This window comes from Vigna unguiculata, chromosome 11, assembly GCF_037176805.1.
Source record: "Vigna unguiculata cultivar grain cowpea cultivar isolate G323 ecotype 2 chromosome 11, ASM3717680v1, whole genome shotgun sequence".
Lineage (NCBI taxonomy): Eukaryota > Viridiplantae > Streptophyta > Magnoliopsida > Fabales > Fabaceae > Vigna > Vigna unguiculata.
In genome coordinates this window covers 15417760-15437410 of record NC_140802.1, presented here as the reverse complement: position 1 = coordinate 15437410, position 19651 = coordinate 15417760, and the positions used below count along the sequence as shown (strand labels likewise).

Here is a 19651-nt window from a genome sequence, read left to right as displayed (position 1 = left end):
CCTTTTTAATTACCTTTTATTAATAGATATTAAGTTTGTAAATTCTTAGGATTTGACTTCTGTAATGGAAAAAGTGCATGATACAGAGAGAGAAGGTGAACTTATAACCATTTATAGAAAAAAAAAAGACATTTTTGGTTTTAACTTTATAATTGTTATTCATGTAAATATATTCTGTCACAATATCAACAATTGATTTTCCAATAATGGCTATAATTGCATACTTTGGGAAACTAGGATTTTGAGCTGAATGAAGAAATATAGTGTTTTGAAGATTGATAGTCTTTTGAAGATTGATAGGATAACTTTAAAGGCCCCATTGGATCATTTGCTGCGTTGGACCCTCTTCAACATTGATTTGACTTTCTTATAAGCAGCATTTTTGTGTGTGATGACCTGTGTGCAAGTAAATGATGACCTGTGCATCATTTGTTGCAACAATGTGGTTTTACTCAATTTTTTTGAACTGATACTATAGCAGTTAATTCGTGTGTTTGGGGTGACAAAATTTTGTTAATAATATGTGATTTGTAATTAGTGGGGTTAAAGACTTCTAATTTGTTGGTGATGACTTTTGTGCACCCAAGTGATGACCTGTGATACATTTTTTGCAATCAGTATTAATCGAATTTTTTCTCTATTTTGTTATGGCAGTCAATAATTGTTTATGATGTTATTTACTTTGGTCCATGTGATAAATTTTCAGTTATATTTGGTTTTATTTAGGAATTTTAAGTAAGATGTCTAGCAAACGTGAACGCAAATGTATTCCAGAAGCAGGCAATAAGGGAAAGAAGAAGAAGGTGGTGGAAAATGTTGATCAGGTATAATTAGGATCTTTAAGTTATTTAACTTTTTTTATTATTTCTAATAAATAATATTTTGTTCATGGTGCTATAGGTGCGAATTGTGCATAGGTGCGAAAGCAAGTACATTGTTGAAGTAAACAATGTACTAAAAGCCACCCACCGTAAACGGATTCAGGCAACACCATTTAGATGGTGTTTGGAGGTGGACAACGCATTGGAAATAAATTGTCCTTTGTTGAGGGAAGTGTTGCGTAGATGGGTTCCACAAGGGGAATATATTCGTGTAGGTCAGCATTTGGTGGGGTTATCGGTTTATGATGTTTGTGTATGCTTAGGTCTTAGTATGGTTGGTAAATGTGTTGAATTTGATGATGATGTAAGTGGGGTAGTAGGTTCACTTTTTGAGAAGAAACCAATCACCTTGCGAGACATAATTAAGAAGATTAAGAACCTAGTGGTTAGTGATGATGATGTAGAGAATGCGTGTAGGTTGTATCTATTACTTTGTTTTACTGTATTTTATTTTCCTAGGACATCTAGGACAGTGACCAATATGCCTTTCAAAGTGTTAGACAACGTTGACAACTTAAGCGAATATAATTGGGCAGAGTCAGTGCATAGTTTTTTTATCTCTGCACTCAATCGTGGATGTAAGGTTGTACGAGAAAAGATAAATACTCGTAGCCTTAACTTAGCCGGATCTGTTGTAGTTGTTCAGGTAATTAATGTTTTAGCAACCTTTATTTTCCTTATGCATTTTTATAATTTATTGATTTGTCTAACATTTTTATAGGTTTGGGCTGCTCGTCGTCTTGGCTTAGAAGATGTAGAGGGGGAGGTTCAATTCCCAAGATTTCTGCGGTGGCCCTCCGTGAAGATTAGGACACCTAATATTGAGTCTGCTTTTGAAAAGAATAAGGTTTTATTTGAGTTGTATGTGTATATGTTTGGTTTTATTACGAAATGTGTTCCAAACAGATTTATTTTATTTGTAGATTGTGTTTGGTTGGGCCCTAACTGCAGAGGAGAGGAACAACCCAATAGTGCAAAATGTCGTTCACATTGATGAGCAATATAATGTGAATAATGATGGCATTCAGGGTGTTTCTCATTCCAAACAGCAAGTGGATTTGGAAGAAAAATTTGAAAAACATGAACGGATGATTCTTGACATGAAAGAACAGATAAAGAAGATGCGTGATGAATTTTTTGATGCTCCTGAACCTGACTCCTGTGCAGGAAAAGGAAATGATGTTAATGAAGAAGATAGATGTCCTTCTGAGCAATGGAAGTCTGATGAAGGCCAGACTTGTCCTTCACACCGGAAAGAGAGTCCGCAACCTCATCAGTGTGAGGAAGATGACCTCAATGACAAACCAAAAGCCAACCATAATGGAGACGACAAAGCTATTAAGCCTAACACTGAAGGTCAAAGTAATACACTATTTATAGATAAGGCTAAATTGTATAAGGATGTGACTGCTGTTGGTTGTCCCAGGTATGCTATTTTTATTAATAATGTATTCAACGTCAACACACACTAATAGTTAACACTTTGAGTTGTTTCTTTTTACTTTTCAGAACTATTTATGTTGATTTGAATGGTGAGATATTGAGGAGCGATGAATGTCAATGTTTTCGTCCACGTGGTTGGATTGATAACATGGTAAAGTGTGAAACTTAAGTTTATGACTATTTCTATTGTTACTACAACCATGTACTGATATAATTATTTTTTTTGTGTTCAGTCTATAAACAGAAAATGCTGACCGGGAAGATTAGCAGGGTTATATTCAATCCTTTCTATACAGTAAGTTTTTTTTTTTTTGTTCCTTTACTATTTATGCTTAAATTAGTGTATAAGTATTGACTTTTGTTGTGATTCAGAATGCAGTTATCCTTGATTGTAACAAAAGAAAGGTGAATAGACGTGAGTGGTGTCTAGATGACTACAGGCATTACTTGACACGTGATTTGGTTTCAGTGCAGGATATATTAACAGCAGATTTTGTGAGTATCTTTACTTGTTAAATGCTCTTATATTTTGTTACAAAATGAAATGTGTTTGTTAATGTTACTTGTATTTAGTTGTTTGCCCCAGTCATTTATGCTGAACATTGGTGGTGTTATGCTTTTAATTGTAAAACGAAAGAGTTCTTTGTCTTAGATTCACTTGCACATAAATGTCGAAGGCGAAAACAGATTGATACTCACGTGGTAGGTCCATGTGTGACATTATAAAATTTCAATTACTGATGTTCATTGTGTTCACATTATTTATGTTTGATTAATATCTGTTATAGGTACAAAATGTGGAAAATCTCTTTTGGCTATTCTTAAATGACAAAAATAAATTGAAGCCAACATTTGAAGTCCATATTGAAGACGTTCCTGAACAGCCTAATTTGTAAGCACAACTTTAATTGAGTAGCCTATTCATACAACTTGGTTACGTAATTAGGAAGTTTTCAATAATTATTTTGTTAACCACTTCCAGGCATGATTGTGGTATTATGGTGTTGAAGTATCTTGAGATATGGGATGGCATAAAAAGATTTGATGGGAAAAGCATGCCAGCTTACACTGATGTGAGTATAATATCCTTGAAACTGTTTACATTTAACTTGCATAAAGTTATTTTGATATGAATATGTAATTAAGTAGTTGTTCTTTGGTGGCAGGAGGATCTACAACAATTCAGGCAGCAGTACATTTGTGACTGGATTCTTCACCCAGAAAATAAGCATAGGGAGGCTGTACTTGAAATATTTAAACCATCTTTAAAGAAGTAGAAATGTTAATATTTTAGTGTTGATCAATAGTGTAACTTTAAGGTCTTTTTTGATATGGCTGACGTCCTTTATATATTAAAGTTGCACTCCTTTGTAAACTATGTTTTTAACAATCACTTATGTTATATATTAAAGTTGCCTGCTGTTTGTTCTGTGATGACCAAGTTCCATATAAGTGATGATCAACTTCCATATAAGTGTATACCCACTTTATATTTTTGTGTTACCTGGTAACTGATGATAAGTACGTTGGTATCCCTAATTTTGTCGCATATTAATTAAATTAACTGCAGAACAGCATGATAATGCGAATTTTGTGAACAAAAGCTGGGGATAATATTAATGACTACTACTTAACGTAGTAAACAGTAATTAGTACAAATACTTTGACTGTGTGAATAAATAAACATGTCATTCACAAACACAAACTCTAATAACAAAAGGTGTTTGGTAATGCCATGTTGATCATCTCAATTGATCCAAAAAATTTCGGTTTTGATAATACTAGTTCCTGAAAAAAAAAACAATTACTATATTAAGCTATCATGAATATAAGGCAAAATTAAACATGTTTGTACTGTGGCATACCTAATGATCTGTTATGTATCAATAAGTTGTTGATTACTTTCTATTGATGTTAAAAGTGATAGAAAGCCTGTGCACTGGACATCATAAACCTGGGCATGGTATAAGGGTAATTAATTATTTCCATAAAATACCATAACAAGAAGTAGTTACGAAAAGAATACTAACCATGTTGGTTGTGGAACCACTTTGAGCATTCAAAATTTCATTAGCTGGTGCAATTGAAGTATGTAGTTCCCCATCCTAAAGTGCATGTCCACAAATGAAATTAAAAACTGGACAAACTATATATTAAAAAATGGTCCTCTAAATAAAGATAGTAAATACATACAGTGGCATTACGAGAAGCTTTATTCCTAGCTGCTGCATTTTTCTTTTTTTTGCATATCTTCTCTACCGTTGATTGCATCCTTGTACCTCGTGGTCGACCCTTTCTTTTAACATGAATTGGACTTCGGATTGTTGTTTGGTGAGGACCACTATTTATTGGAGAAGAAATTTGCACATTTGTTTGTTCACAGTTTCCTAATATTGTGGAACAAGATAACAAAGGATTCCTTGATAATAAGTCTAATTGGGAACACAAGAATTCTGTACCCCTCTCGCTTTGGCATGCAAACTCAGCAATGTCATAGAACTTTTTACACAATAAGTCATACCTATGAACAGTGGGTTCATCTTTCTTAGTGTAATATGATGCTCTTATCAAAGTATGCCTTCGCAATATGCGTTTGCTCCATCGACTTAAAATATACTTTTGTGAAACCAGTTTTACCTCCTCTTGGGCAAGGACCATCAAGCTGTGGCGGCAAATAACTCCTCTAAACTCAAAAAGGCGGCAAGTGCATTCAATGTCTTTTGTCTCAACATCAAATATAACTTCATTAAATTTGTCTGCACTTTGGTCTTTCCATATCAACGCCTCTTTAACAATATATTTTGCTTTACAACCATGAACTTCAACACTTTTGATATTACAATTCATCTTACACCTAAGCTCATTTTGCACTTCACTAAACTTCGCATGAGTGTATTCATCTTGAAATTGTCTCTCAATAAATGACTGAGACCCACATGGAAGGGTAGTATTAGTAGAAGCAAAATCTGCTTCACACTCTTTCTCCGCCTTAGAACGAAGGGCATTGTCATATTGGACAACAAACTGTTGGAGTGTTGTAGTAGAGTTGATGAACCCATCGAAGAAAGCATTCATTCCCTCACTTCTCTGAGTTGTGGACATGCCTACCCAAAAATGACATTTCAAATAACAAGGAACCCATCGACGTCTTTCTTCGTAAAGAGTGTAAAGCCATTCATTAAGTTGAAGATCATACTTTTCAATGAACTTTGCCCACCCATTCTCAAAATCTTCAGCACTATCTGACTCATATACCAATTCTTTTACACCATGCTTGATTTCCTTGTATTGGCTGTATCCCACTAATTTTTCTGGTAGTTTTTTCATGATGTGCCAAAGGCACCAACGATGTCGGGTGTTGGGGAAGACAATTTCAATGGCATTTTGCATCGCCCTGCATTGATCAGTGACAATTCCTTCAGCGGCTTTATTTCCCATGCATCGCAACCAACTTCGAAATAGCCACACAAACGTACCAGTATCTTCAGCACATAAAAGCCCACACCCTAATAAGATTGACTGACCATGGTGATTAACACCCACGAATGGTGCAAAAGGCATATCGTACTTATTAGTTAAGTATGTGGTGTCGAAGGACACAATGTCACCAAAATCTACACATGCAGCCCGACTCCTTCCGTCTGCCCAAAATATATTGCTTATGCGATTATCTGCATCAACATCAATTTCAAAAAAGAAGTCTTTGTTCAACTCCCTCATACTGGAAAAATGATTTAATAAAGCTTGTCCGTCACCTTCCTTCCCTAATGCGCGACGTTGCTGACCAATATAGTTTCTTGCGTCTCTTTCGACAAAATCCAAGTTCTCAAACCCCCCTGCATCACACACCAATGAACGAAAGCTCTTGTGAATACGCACACCCGCTTCGTCATTAATGTCAAGGGTTCTTTTGGCTTGCATATTCAACTTCCTATTCCCACGAATTAGTCTAGACTTCGATGGACTTACGTCATGATTGTGTTCGTGGACCACACTGCTAATCATCCACTTATCTTCTCTTCTAACGACAGTAATGCGCGCAGGACATTGTTTTCTTTGTGTGGGCAGTGTCTTCATTTCAGGTGGTATGGACGAGACACATTTTCCCTCCCGCGAACACACTAATTTGAAGTAACATAGTTGATTGTCATTGTCTTTTCTCGAAGTTCTGATTCTTGTCCCGAAACCACTTCTAATACCGTATTCTTTGTAAAATTTCTTCACGTCATCAACACTGTCAAAATACATCCCAACACACGGAGAAATGACATCAACAGCCTGTTGTTCATTGGCTTCCTTATCAATACCTTCCTCGTCCAAGATAGTTCCACTATCACCATGTTCTTCTAATAAATTGATGTCCTCCAAACCTATTGCATTTTCTTCTGCGTAATCCATCTGCAGGTAATTCATAAATCTGTTTTAGGTTCGAAAATATTTATGTCATAGTAATCTCATTTCTAATGTAGCAACACACATAGTAGGACAAAGTATCATTTATGTCTACTTTAGTAAGGGTACTTCGAAAACCATACAACATCACCTTACTATTGAAACCATTAAATGCATTCATTCCGTCGACGCAAAAAAAAAATTGATTTTTAGGTTTTGTAGGTTTGTATTAACCTTCAAACAGCGTTTACCACAACATTACGTACCTGGATTTTTTGGACGGGTATATGCGAAACTTGTATGTGGAGGTGCGGAATGTTAGTTTCAACATTTATTGCTTTTTGCCATGGTTGGTTTCTCCCGCATTGAAAGCAAGCGCCTTCTGAAGATGGAGGTTGGACGAAGTAAAGGCCATTTAATGATTCTGTGTGCGGTGGGTGAGGAGCAATGTAACAGGGCACACTCTCTCACACATATCAAAATGAGAGAGCTTTAAATTTGCCGTGTTCAAAAAGCAATTGAAGGGCACATTGGTAATTTAGGGTTATGTTTTAAAGTCTATAAAAGCACCCACATGTTTCCAGTTCTTAAACTTGAACCACACTTATGTAGGTGAACTCAATGATCGCACACCACCTTGCCTATTAATTATGTTAAAATATCAGTGGCTAACTTTTTTTTTTTTGCTTTCGTCTTTGGTATTAAGTGCAGGAGTGCAAAAATGGATCCTTGGGAGGCTCTTGCTGTTGATGATGCTGTTTTGAAAGAATTTTTGGAACGATGTAATGGTAACACTACTTTCATCCCTGGCCCTGCTGGACATGCCCAAGCTGTTTTGCTTAACAGAGACTTAAATGAAACCCATAATACACAAGAATTTTTGAACAACATGGTTGTTGCTAGTCGTGCACGAGATTTCTATACCAATGCATGGACATGGGCAGAAAAATTCATCAAACACCACGGTTAGCATTATTTCCTTTCTGGAAAACCAATGCTGTTGAAGTTTATAGGATAAAGTTTTCATTAATTAATATCGCATAATTTGCAGGTTTAGTTGACGACGGGGACATTAAAAATATAACTCCACTATCAAACAGGAAATCAATGAATCGAATGCGTTTTGTTGCTTGTGTTGTCAAAGAGTGCAAACCGAACGGCCTGGGGGACTTGCTCATCACTATTAAGGTGATTTTTGATTTAGTGATTTACTTGCACTCCATTATTTAGTTATTACTCACGTGTAAAATGACTCTGTCAGGACCCTACTGATACAGCCAAGGCAAGCCTACACAATAAAGTTCTATCAGATTGTGAGTTTGGTAGTGACATTGGTGTTGGCTCTGTATTACTGTTGAAAGAAGTTAGTGAACTATGAAATAATGTCTCTTGATTACTTTTCCTCTTCTTGTACAGTTACTCATTAAACTTTATGAATTTTGATTCAATAGGTTGCTATATTTAGACCTTTTGGGTACCTCAACATCACACTTAGGAACATTGTCAAGGTAAATAACTAATCTTCACACAAATATGTTTTTTTTTAATTCATACCGTGTCTTTAAGTCACACAATATAACCATTTATAACATTTGTAGGTTTTCAAGTATGACATCACTCATCCCACTGAAGAAGAAGTTCAAACTTCTATGCCTGTGGTGCGACTTAACTATGTTGTGAAACAAAATGTGGAAACTGATGCCCAGCCTAGTAAAAATTCCAGTCCAAACGCAAATGTCAACACAAATTTCGGACCCAATTTGCATCCCAACATGGAGCCTACTAACACGGCTAATGTGGAGGACATACTGCAGATGATGGTTCCTCCATCCACAAATATTCCATGTGTTGAGGTTGGGGAGATAAATTGCTAACAAAACATAAAGCTTACCAAAATCCTCTAAACAAAGCACTTTAATATGTTTCAAGATGTAATCATATACCATGTCGATATCAACAACTTGGGAAGCTCCAAATAAATTCCTTGAATCACTATTTAACCCTTCCTGGTTTAAATCAATGTTCTCACCCACCACCCTCAAACCTAGACCAAGACATACATCTAAATAGGTAAATCCAACAACTTGTGCACTCATGTCAAACCCTCCCAACCTTTCAACCCACCTACTGATTAACGGAGTCAAAAGATTCCTAGATATTTTAACACACTCTATCAACTCAACCATCCATCCAAATGGTGTTCCTCGGATAAATGATTTTTGCGCATCTGTTAACTTGTTATTCAAACTACCAATCAATTTGGTCCGACATGAATGCCTAAAACAGATCTGGAATAAAAAAAAATTGTTATGTCATTTTTCACATGACAAATTTGCAAATAAATTGAAGTACAAAATTTATCATACCTTGCGGTCAACATTGAATTCACTTCCCTCACGGAATGAAGCCATATTTATGACCTGAATACATAATTTCATCAAACATATAATTTAAAATGAAATCACAATATCCATGATTAAATCACCCCATAATCAACTATTCAGTGCTATCAAATGAAACATGAAAAAATTATTCATACCACATGGTTCCAAAAAATATAACACAGGTCATCATTTATGAGCAGACAGGTCATCAGTCATACATCAAACAAGTGTACTCCAGTTGCCAATGAAACCACACATCTAAGGAATATTTACAAATTAACTCACATTATCCAAACAGAATCAACCAATAAAATAGTATGCAAGTTAAAAACATTGAGTCAACACACATGATTGCAAAAAATGCAACACAACTCATCACTTGGATGCACACAAGTCATCATGAATAAATCCTACAACTACATTCCACTTGGGTTTGAAACCACATCAAACAGATAACTACGTATGAATGCATATTACCCATACTTAATCACCTGCATATTACCCATATTTAATCACCCCATAATCAACTATTCAGTGCTATCAAATTAAACATGAAAAAATTATTCATACCACATGGTTCCAAAAAATATAACACAGGTCATCACTTATGAGCACACAGGTCATCAGTCATACATCAAACAAGTGTACTCCAGTTGCCAATGAAACCACACATCTAAGGAATATTTACAAATTAACTCACATTATCCAAACAGAATCAACCAATAAAATAGTATGCAAGTTAAAAACATTGAGTCAACACACATGATTGCAAAAAATGCAACACAACTCATCACTTGGATGCACGCAAGTCATCATCAATAAATCCTACAACTACATTCCACTTGGGTTTGAAACCACATCAAACAGATAACTACGTATGAATGCATATTACCCATACTTAATCACCTGCATATTACCCATATTTAATCACCCCATAATCAACTATTCAGTGCTATCAAATGAAACATGAAAAAATTATTCATACCACATGGTTCCAAAAAATATAACACAGGTCATCACTTATGAGCACACAGGTCATCAGTCATACATCAAACAAGTGTACTCCAGTTGCCAATGAAACCACACATCTAAGGAATATTTACAAATTAACTCACATTATCCAAACAGAATCAACCAATAAAATAGTATGCAAGTTAAAAACATTGAGCCAACACACATGATTGCAAAAAATGCAACACAACTCATCACTTGGATGCACACAAGTCATCATGAATAAATCCTACAACTACATTCCACTTGTGTTTGAAACCACATCAAACAGATAACTACGTATGAATGCATATTACCCATACTTAATCACCTGCATATTACCCATATTTAATCACCCCATAATCAACTATTCAGTGCTATCAAATGAAACATGAAAAAATTATTCATACCACATGGTTCCAAAAAATATAACACAGGTCTTCACTTATGAGCACACAGGTCATCAGTCATACATCAAACAAGTGTACTCCAGTTGCCAATGAAACCACACATCTAAGGAATATTTACAAATTAACTCACATTATCCAAACAGAATCAACCAATAAAATAGTATGCAAGTTAAAAACATTGAGTCAACACACATGATTGCAAAAAATCCAACACAACTCATCACTTGGATGCACGCAAGTCATCATCAATAAATCCTACAATTACATTCCACTTGGGTTTGAAACCACATCAAACAGATAACTACGTATGAATGCATATTACCCATACTTAATCACCTGCATATTACCCATATTTAATCACCCCATAATCAACTATTCAGTGCTATCAAATGAAACATGAAAAAATTATTCATACCACATGGTTCCAAAAAATATAACACAGGTCATCACTTATGAGCACACAGGTCATCAGTCATACATCAAACAAGTGTACTCCAGTTGCCAATGAAACCACACATCTAAGGAATATTTACAAATTAACTCACATTATCCAAACAGAATCAACCAATAAAATAGTATGCAAGTTAAAAACATTGAGCCAACACACATGATTGCAAAAAATGCAACACAACTCATCACTTGGATGCACGCAAGTCATCATCAATAAATCCTACAACTACATTCCACTTAGGTTTGAAACCACATCAAACAGATAACTACGTATGAATGCATATTACCCATACTTAATCACCTGCATATTACCCATATTTAATCACCCCATAATCAACTATTCAGTGCTATCAAATGAAACATGAAAAAATTATTCATACCACATGGTTCCAAAAAATATAACACAGGTCATCACTTATGAGCACACAGGTCATCAGTCATACATCAAACAAGTGTACTCCAGTTGCCAATGAAACCACACATCTAAGGAATATTTACAAATTAACTCACATTATCCAAACAGAATCAACCAATAAAATAGTATGCAAGTTAAAAACATTGAGTCAACACACATGATTGCAAAAAATGCAACACAACTCATCACTTGGATGCACACAAGTCATCATCAATAAATCCTACAGCTTTATTCCACTTGGGTTTGAAACCACATCAAACAGATAACTACGTATGAATGCATATTACCCTTACTTAATCACCTGCATATTACCCATGATTTAATCACCCCATAATCAGTGCTATCAAATGAAACATGAAAAAATTGATTCATACCACATGGTTCCAAAAAATAAAACACAGGTCATCACTTATGAGCACACAGGTCATTAGTCATACATCAAACAAGTGTACTCTAGTTGCCAATGAAACCACACATCTAAGGAATATTTACAAATTAACTCACATTATCCAAACAGAATCAACCAATAAAATAGTATGCAAGTTAAAAACATTGAGTCAACACACATGATTGCAAAAAATGCAACACAACTCATCACTTGGATGCACACAAGTCATCATCAATAAATCCTACAACTTTAATCCACTTGGGTTTGAAACCACAACTATTGACTGCTACGAATTTAAAAAACATTGATTAACACATTATTGCACAAAATGCATCACAGGTCATCACTTGTCAGCAAACAGGTCATCACAATAAAATAAGACAGATTTCATCAACCTAGTTACAAAACTAGTATTCATGCATCTATCAAAGCACCAAAATCACAGAAAAGGAAAAATAACACAAACATACCAACCACTGCCTGAATCGAACAACTGAAAGCACCACAAACCCTAACTTCGCAAGCTTCGTCGAGGATTACAGTGTTGTGGTCATTCACCTGTACAAGATAGATGTTAAATTTGTCTTTAAACAATAACTCACTTGACTATGCTGGCGAAAACCAAAAAAAATCTCAGTTCCTTAACCAAAAAACCCATAACCACGACTTTGGAAAAAAAATACCACAAACCTGTTGCCGTAGTGGAGAAACCCAGATAAAAAAAAACATACTTACGAACTACGAAGCTGAATCCAACAATGGAGACGAAGAAAAACCCTAACATACATACGAACGTCTTCTCCCTTCGTCTTCTCTCTTCGTCTTCTCCCTTCGTCTTTTTCGACTCACTACAATACACGTATTCTCCTTTCTTCCTTTCTCCTTTCGACTGGGTTTTCCCTTTCTTTCTTTCTTTTCCCTTTTCTCGTTTTTCACGAACAAGAATCCAACAATGGAGACGAAAAAAAGCCCTAAATCTGGCAGGAACGTCTTCTCCCTTCGTCTTCTCTCTTCGTCTTCTTTCTTCGTCTTCTCTCTTCGTCTTCTCCTTTCTTCCTTTATCCTTTCTCCTTTCTCCTTTCTTCCTTTCTCCTTTCTTCCTTTCTCCTTTCGAACGGGTTTTCCCTTTCTTTCTTTCTTCTCCCGAAAAGTCGTTTTTGCTCCCACTCTCCACACGAAACCCTAATTTCCTACCCTTTCAATTAAGACGCGTCCAAACCCACTATCCAAAATGCCTTCTGACCCGATTATGACCCGCCCAACCCCACTATCCGCTACAAGCCACGTGTGGAGTAAAATGGTTCACAAAAATTAATTTTAATTTAAAAAATTATTTTCACCTGTGCATGCCACGTCATGGAGTCACTTATGGAGTCAAAATAAGGGGTCAGCATATCATTTTCCTTAATAAAATGCGACTTTCAATGTCTGAAATCTGTTCTGCAGCTTTTGAAATTTCCTAGGCAAATAGTTAATTTACTTTGCAAGTTTCAAGACTTTCAATTCAAAAAACTTTTAAAATTATTTAAAAAGCAAGTGGTCCGTTTTGATGTTTTTCGTGCAGTAAATTGGATTTTAATTTAAATGCCAACCTTTGCTTAAACTATTTCCCGAACTAAACCTGAATTATTGTGCACTAATGGAATTGATTTCAAAAGTGGCCAAAATTGGATCTTCTTTTTTCAGTGTAAGTGGATTTGTTTGCTGTAATTTAGTTTCTTGGGAGTGAAATTTTAAGCATGTTTGCAAGGGTTACGACTTTTTACTATTTTTTTTGTGTTATTCTATACTATTTTTTTAAAAATGCACTGTGGAATGATATTTTAATTTTTTAATATATTTTAAAATTTTAAAATTAGTGATTATGAATATATTTTAAAGGTACAACACAAAATCTAGTAGAGAAATTAAATTTTATTTGTAATGCTCTGAGTGTTATGCAACTTAAATATTTTACTTTGATATTGCATTACTCCACCACTTCTCATATAGACCTTTTCCACACAAGAGAATTTAGCTCCTAAGGTTATGTTCTTTTATGCTGTCTTCATTTGAGAGATGATTTTGAGAGAGAAAGTGAATGAGTTTGAATGGATTTGAAAATAAATTATGTGTTGTTTTTTTAAAGAGATTTAGATATGATTGTGAGTATATTTGGAAGTAATTTTTGTGAAAGTTTGTAAGAGATTTGATTGATATAATATATTAAAAAATATATTTTAATAAAAATATTGGTGAGACTACAAAAATAAGTTTTTGTAGTGGGGGTTATATTTGGTATTTCTGGGGATTTTAACCCCCGCTAAGGGCTTTACTAGGGGTTTGTCATTCCCCTAGAAGAACTAACATCGGTAATGGATTACTAGGGTTTTTAGCAACCTCCGGAACTAGCACAAATTATCGGAGGTTTACAAAACCCCCGGCATTGGTTGGGGTTTCAAACCTAATGCTGGTTGGGGTTTTGAAAAACCCTTGGTACTTGCTGGGGTTTCAAAAACCCCTAGTATTTGCTGGGGTTTGGAAAAACCCCCGATATTGGTTGGGGTTTCAAAAAACCCCTAGTACTATTAATCCACCATGCTGCAAGTGAATCCTTCCATTATGTTAAAAACTTTGAATATTTTTAATTGAGATTTCTTGTTTTGTTTGTTATATATTTTTTAATAACATAAATTATAAAAGGCAAAAATTTTAGGTTTTTGGCATTTATATATTGCATAAAAGATCAAAGAACAAATTTATAACTTTAATATCAAATAATATAAATGACAAAACGTAAAACTTATAATTAATAATTCATTACAATATCATTGTTCTAAATAATAAAATAGACATAATGAAAAAGTAAATAACATTCTTTACTCCAAGTGATGGTTGTAATTTCCAAAAGCACTTAAGAGTATGAAACAAAAATGCTATGTGCATCACAATTGTTATCTCCTCTTTTCTCTTCCCCTATGATGTAGTGAAAAGTAAAGTTGGAGTTATAGATATGAACAAATCATACTAGATGGTAATTTTCAGTTAGGTAAAATTCGTCGAAGTGATTAAGAAAAAACAAGAATATATTGTTTTTCTTAAGGAAAATTTACACAAGTGACAAAAACATAAAGAGCAAAGCAAAGTTACAAGAAGAAGGAAAAATATTTATTGTGCTTTTCATAACAAATTGCGTAAATCTTTAAATACCAAAAATCACTAGATGTATGAATTAAAATGGCCAACGATACATTTATTCCAATAACATAAAATAGTTTGCAAGAAGTTATCTATTCATTTTTCACAAAAGTATGATAGACATTAATGATTCCCGTGACAACCCTTTAAGAGAAAATTCGCGCATTACTCAACAGTTTCTAGCGAATACTAAAAATACAAGACGTGAAGGCAACATTAATTTCAGGAAAGACAATTTGATCTTATCTTTATATCATAGAGAAGAAATATACCATTCTAAAGTAGGAATATACCAAGTATTGTAAAACATAAGTTCAATTCTACTATTCTAATGTAATTCCCAAATTCAGGAAAGACAATTTGATCTTATCTTTCTATCATTTTGAAATGTTAAATGCGAATAGCATTATGCTCTGTAGGTTGGATCTAGTTCTAGTAGTCATGTCTAATCTATCAGTAATGTATTTGTTTAATGAAATCAATCGTTTGTCTCTGTTTTTTTATTGGTTAAAAGTGTACAGTCTTGTAACTTTTGCATTCTCATTTCGTGATTACTCTTATTGAAGTTAAAAATCTTTTAGGCTTTTAAAAGTTACCTTATTTTTTAATTAGCCAATTCAACCTCCCTTCTTAGCATTTCAACCATTTCAATACTTACAAAGTAGTGACCTAAATGCATGAACCCATTGGGTAGAGGAGGGTGACCTGTTACGGCAAGTTAGAAGTCAACTAGACAAATTCTTGCAAAAGGAGTAACCTATTACAATTTAGATTATGGAGAGTTGAAGACTTGTTTTACCTAGGTGCCTAGTTAGTTGTAGATTCATTATAGGAGTTGTAAAATAGGAAATTTCTCTTAGAGTTTCTAGTCTAAATTCATTGTTTTCTGCCTTTGTAATAGGCCTTGACAGAACTTGGGAAAAAAGACAATTATTAGACATCATTCATTCGTAGTTCTCTTTAGTTTTAGTTTTTGAGTTTGGGAAAGCATTTTACTTAGAAGTTATTGGTTGTTCAAACTACAATGTGAGCAAAAACAACCATGACTTCATAGTGTTTGTAAACTTGAACCAAGTTTTATTTCATAGTTTTAATGTAATTCAATCTCTCTTTTTTTGCCCAATTTTATTTTTCTTCATTTACATTCAGTTCATTACAATTTCTAGTTATGTATTTTTAAATTCACATTGCCATTTACAATTTATGCATTTTATAATTTTCATACGATGAAGCAAAACCCATTTTCCAATTCTGTTTTAGAGGCATATTGTTGGGTAATGGTCAAGTGATTTTTTTATCTTTGCACTTAAACTGAACTTGATTTTTGGATTCAAGATTGAGTTTTAAGGAGTACAAAGTTACCACTTTAATTCAATGGTTAAGAACTGAATTGTTGGCAGGAAAGATTGAAATTTAATTGATCATAACTCAAGTTTTGACTCTAACTTAGAAACCCATTTTACACCTTTTTAGTTTTTGCAACCCATTTTCTGATTTCCAACTATAAAACTTATTTTACTTTGAAATTGATGTTTTTGAAATGTTTTAGTGTTTTTATTAAGTAAGGTTTTTCTGTTATTTTTCCCACCATCGTTCATGCTTTAGTTTTACATGGGATTTTTATTTTCTGTGTTTTAATTCAAGTTTTAAATGTTGTTTCCTCGTTGTTTCTATATTTGAATCATGTTTTCATTATTAAGTCTGTTCTTAGTGTCATATTTTCCAATTCTTACACATTCTTAGAAGTTGGGTTTTCTAGTTTAGGTATAATTAGGGATTTGATTCTGCATTTGTAATTTTGAGTAATTTTGTGTTTTAGAAGTTAATTGCCATCATTTAAGATATGTTTAATTATTCATTTCAGCTCATGCATTGCTTTGCATTCAGACCCATTTTGTGCATAAACCTATTTGTTGGTAAAACTTGATAAACCAGTTTAGTCTATTTTGTTGTCAAATATTGGTTTGGATAGTGAATTGCAGATTTTTGGGTATTTTGATACTTCTAAATACATCTCTTGCATAGTAAGAATCATTGAAATAGGTTCCATTCTTCAGTTTTTGCATAATTCGTAGTTTCATCTTATATAGGCATGTCATCAAACACCTAGTGAAAGTTAGGGTTTCTTGTAGTCATTTTACCAAATAATTACGTAATATGCATTTTTACCTTGTTTGAGGCATAATTAGGATCAAAACCATTCATCATACATCATTATAACACCAATTATGCATTGAGTCTAGCATTTTGTTTATAACATATCGTGTGAACATTGTCAGAATTTTATCTTATCTATTTGCATTATTCAGCTTCTTTGCATTAGTTTTAGTTGTCATTTTAGACTAGATAGAAAATTGTACAGTTTCCCCCGTCTTTTATTTTAGTTTCCATGAGTAATCAAAAGGAAAATAGATACTAAAATTAAAGTTCCTTGGATTAATTCTAAACTCCGTTTTTGGTTTAACTCATTGATGAATTGATGTTTGGTTGGATTTAGTTATTTTATGATTCTTTTATATTTAAGAGGAGTATTTGTAGGTTAGAGAGTTCCAGGTATGTTCAAATATGCTTATTTGTACTTTTCTTTTTGTAGTGTAGAAAACTTTAAAGAAAATCTAAGTTTCAGTTCTTGTTTTATTATAATTTTTAAAATTATGACCAAATGTATACTTGGATGAAAAATTTGATGAGAAATTGAATGTTATTAATAAAAAGTGGAACTTTGTATTTAATTTGATGGAGTAATTGTGACTCTGATTTTAAACCACGACCATACCATATACTTGTGCCTCAAGATGATATCCATCAATCAAAATCAAGGCCATCACATTTTAATATTAATTAATGCTGAATAAGGTTATATATAAAGTTTTCGTAGCAATTGCAAAGTGTTATTATTCCATATAGAAATTGTTCAACTTTCATTACGAACTCTACTTTTGAATTCTTACATGACAAAACCATAATCAAGAACAATTGTGAAACCCAAAGTTGAGATTTAAAATCAGAGTTGAGATGGCTGAGTTGGTCTAAGGCACCAGATTAAGGTTCTGGTCCGAAAGGGTGTGGGTTCAAATCCCACTCTCAACAAAAAAAAATTTGCCAACAAAAAAATACTTAGTAATACTTAAAAGGTATGTGTTTTTACTACTTAGTGTCTATTTCTCCCACTACACAAAAAAACATTTTTCCATATTATTTTTATATGTGGCACATGGATATATTGGTATATCCAACAATTTCAGTGATTTAGTTGAGTAGGCTAAAATATTATATTTGATCTATCAAAATGGACCTGCTTCAATACAAAGAAGACTATTATGATTATGATAAAGCAATATCACATCGATCAGGACAACAAATTTTATCGAAATTCGCCATCAATAGGAAATAATAACTATGAGTTATTCAATGATCTACAAAAAATCATGAATAGATTAATAGAAGGCTTCTTTAATGGAATTGGGCTATAATCATGATACAATATGTACACTAAAGTGTGTCAAGTACAATTACGCAATATGTTACTCATCCTTATGTTGTGGACGGTGTTTAAGAAAAAATTATTTACATCTTATAACATATCTTTTCATTTTTCAAGTAATGAATTAATATCACGGGACTTTGTTGATTGTAGTGGATAAGGAACTTAAGCATACTTCACGCCTCACTTAAATATACGTATGATAATTGATATCATTGAGAAATCTTAGTAGAGGCATAGGGATTGTGCCCCACCACCCATATATATATATAAATAAATTAAAATATAATTTTAAGTATTTATTTAAAATTTTTATATATTTTATATATTTTGGCACCCCATAATTTTTTTACACATTTATATAAAGATTTCGATACCTCAAAATATTTGTTGAAGATCTGTCGTTGACTTATATAAGAACAACTACGGGTAAGCATCAATTAGGATGGATTGGATTCGGATCCAACATGACCAATCTAGTATAAACCGAACATAATAATTTAAAATTTATATCCAATCATTTAATTTATCGGGTTAATCTGTTTCGAGTTGTTCGGGATGTGGGTTGATTCGGTCTGACTTTTCAAATTACGAATTTATATTAAATTAACTTTTTTAATAATTTTTTTATTTTGAATAAATGATATAAATATAGTGAATCTTTAACTAAAAAAATGACATGTATAATTTTAATAATGGACTATGATTTTATATAACCTACCATTAAATTTTAGCAAAATATATTTACAAATTTATAGTTATTAAAATATAAATTCGTGTTGAATCGGGTATCCATCAAATTCCAACCCATTATCCAAATCTGATCGCAATTGTCCATTTTACTTAATTTTATTTATCCAACATTACCTAGTTACTAATCCAACCTCAACGTATGCTAAAAATTTACTTCAAGTTTCTTTGGGTTCGGTCAAATATAGATGGTTAAGAAGGAGATGGTATGGTTTTAGTGTAGTGCTTGTCATATAATGTCCAAATTCAACTTAGAGTTCAAAAATTCGGAATTGAAAAGACAATAATAGACATGGGTATCCATATTATTTAACTTTCATATTCAAATTTAATTTCATTTTTCATCATTAACTTTGTCTTCTTTTATTTTGAAGTCAAATTTACACTTTTTTTTCACTATCCCACAAACTAATTAAACAAAAATAATTATATAAATGCATAAAACTAAACAACTAACTTTCATACTATCATTAACTACAAACCTTAT

General features: G+C 33.2%; 2 protein-coding genes and 1 non-coding gene across 3 annotated transcripts; 2 read left to right on the top strand and 1 right to left on the bottom strand.

The window, feature by feature from the left end:
• The first annotated feature begins 685 nt into the window (after positions 1-685).
• On the top strand, positions 686-3764 carry LOC114170193 (uncharacterized). The gene is made up of 11 exons (XM_085669239.1): positions 686-824; positions 901-1527; positions 1603-1728; positions 1805-2307; positions 2391-2482; positions 2558-2619; positions 2697-2819; positions 2898-3026; positions 3113-3216; positions 3307-3397; positions 3491-3764. Exons 1-11 carry the CDS (start codon positions 741-743, stop codon positions 3599-3601), a joined length of 2052 nt encoding a protein of 683 aa, XP_085525365.1. The 5' UTR covers positions 686-740; the 3' UTR covers positions 3602-3764.
• A 267-nt stretch (positions 3765-4031) lies between these two features.
• Positions 4032-6722, bottom strand: LOC114170192 (protein FAR1-RELATED SEQUENCE 5-like). The gene is made up of 3 exons (XM_028055676.2): positions 4518-6722; positions 4355-4429; positions 4032-4112 (listed from the first exon to the last, which is right to left on the bottom strand). The coding sequence occupies exons 1-3, from the start codon at positions 6720-6722 to the stop codon at positions 4032-4034; spliced, it is 2361 nt and encodes a 786-aa protein (XP_027911477.2).
• An 11217-nt stretch (positions 6723-17939) lies between these two features.
• TRNAL-AAG (transfer RNA leucine (anticodon AAG)) lies at positions 17940-18020 on the top strand. Its single transcript has one exon. It is a non-coding gene; the product is annotated as a tRNA-Leu (tRNA).
• Positions 18021-19651: the final 1631 nt, after the last annotated feature.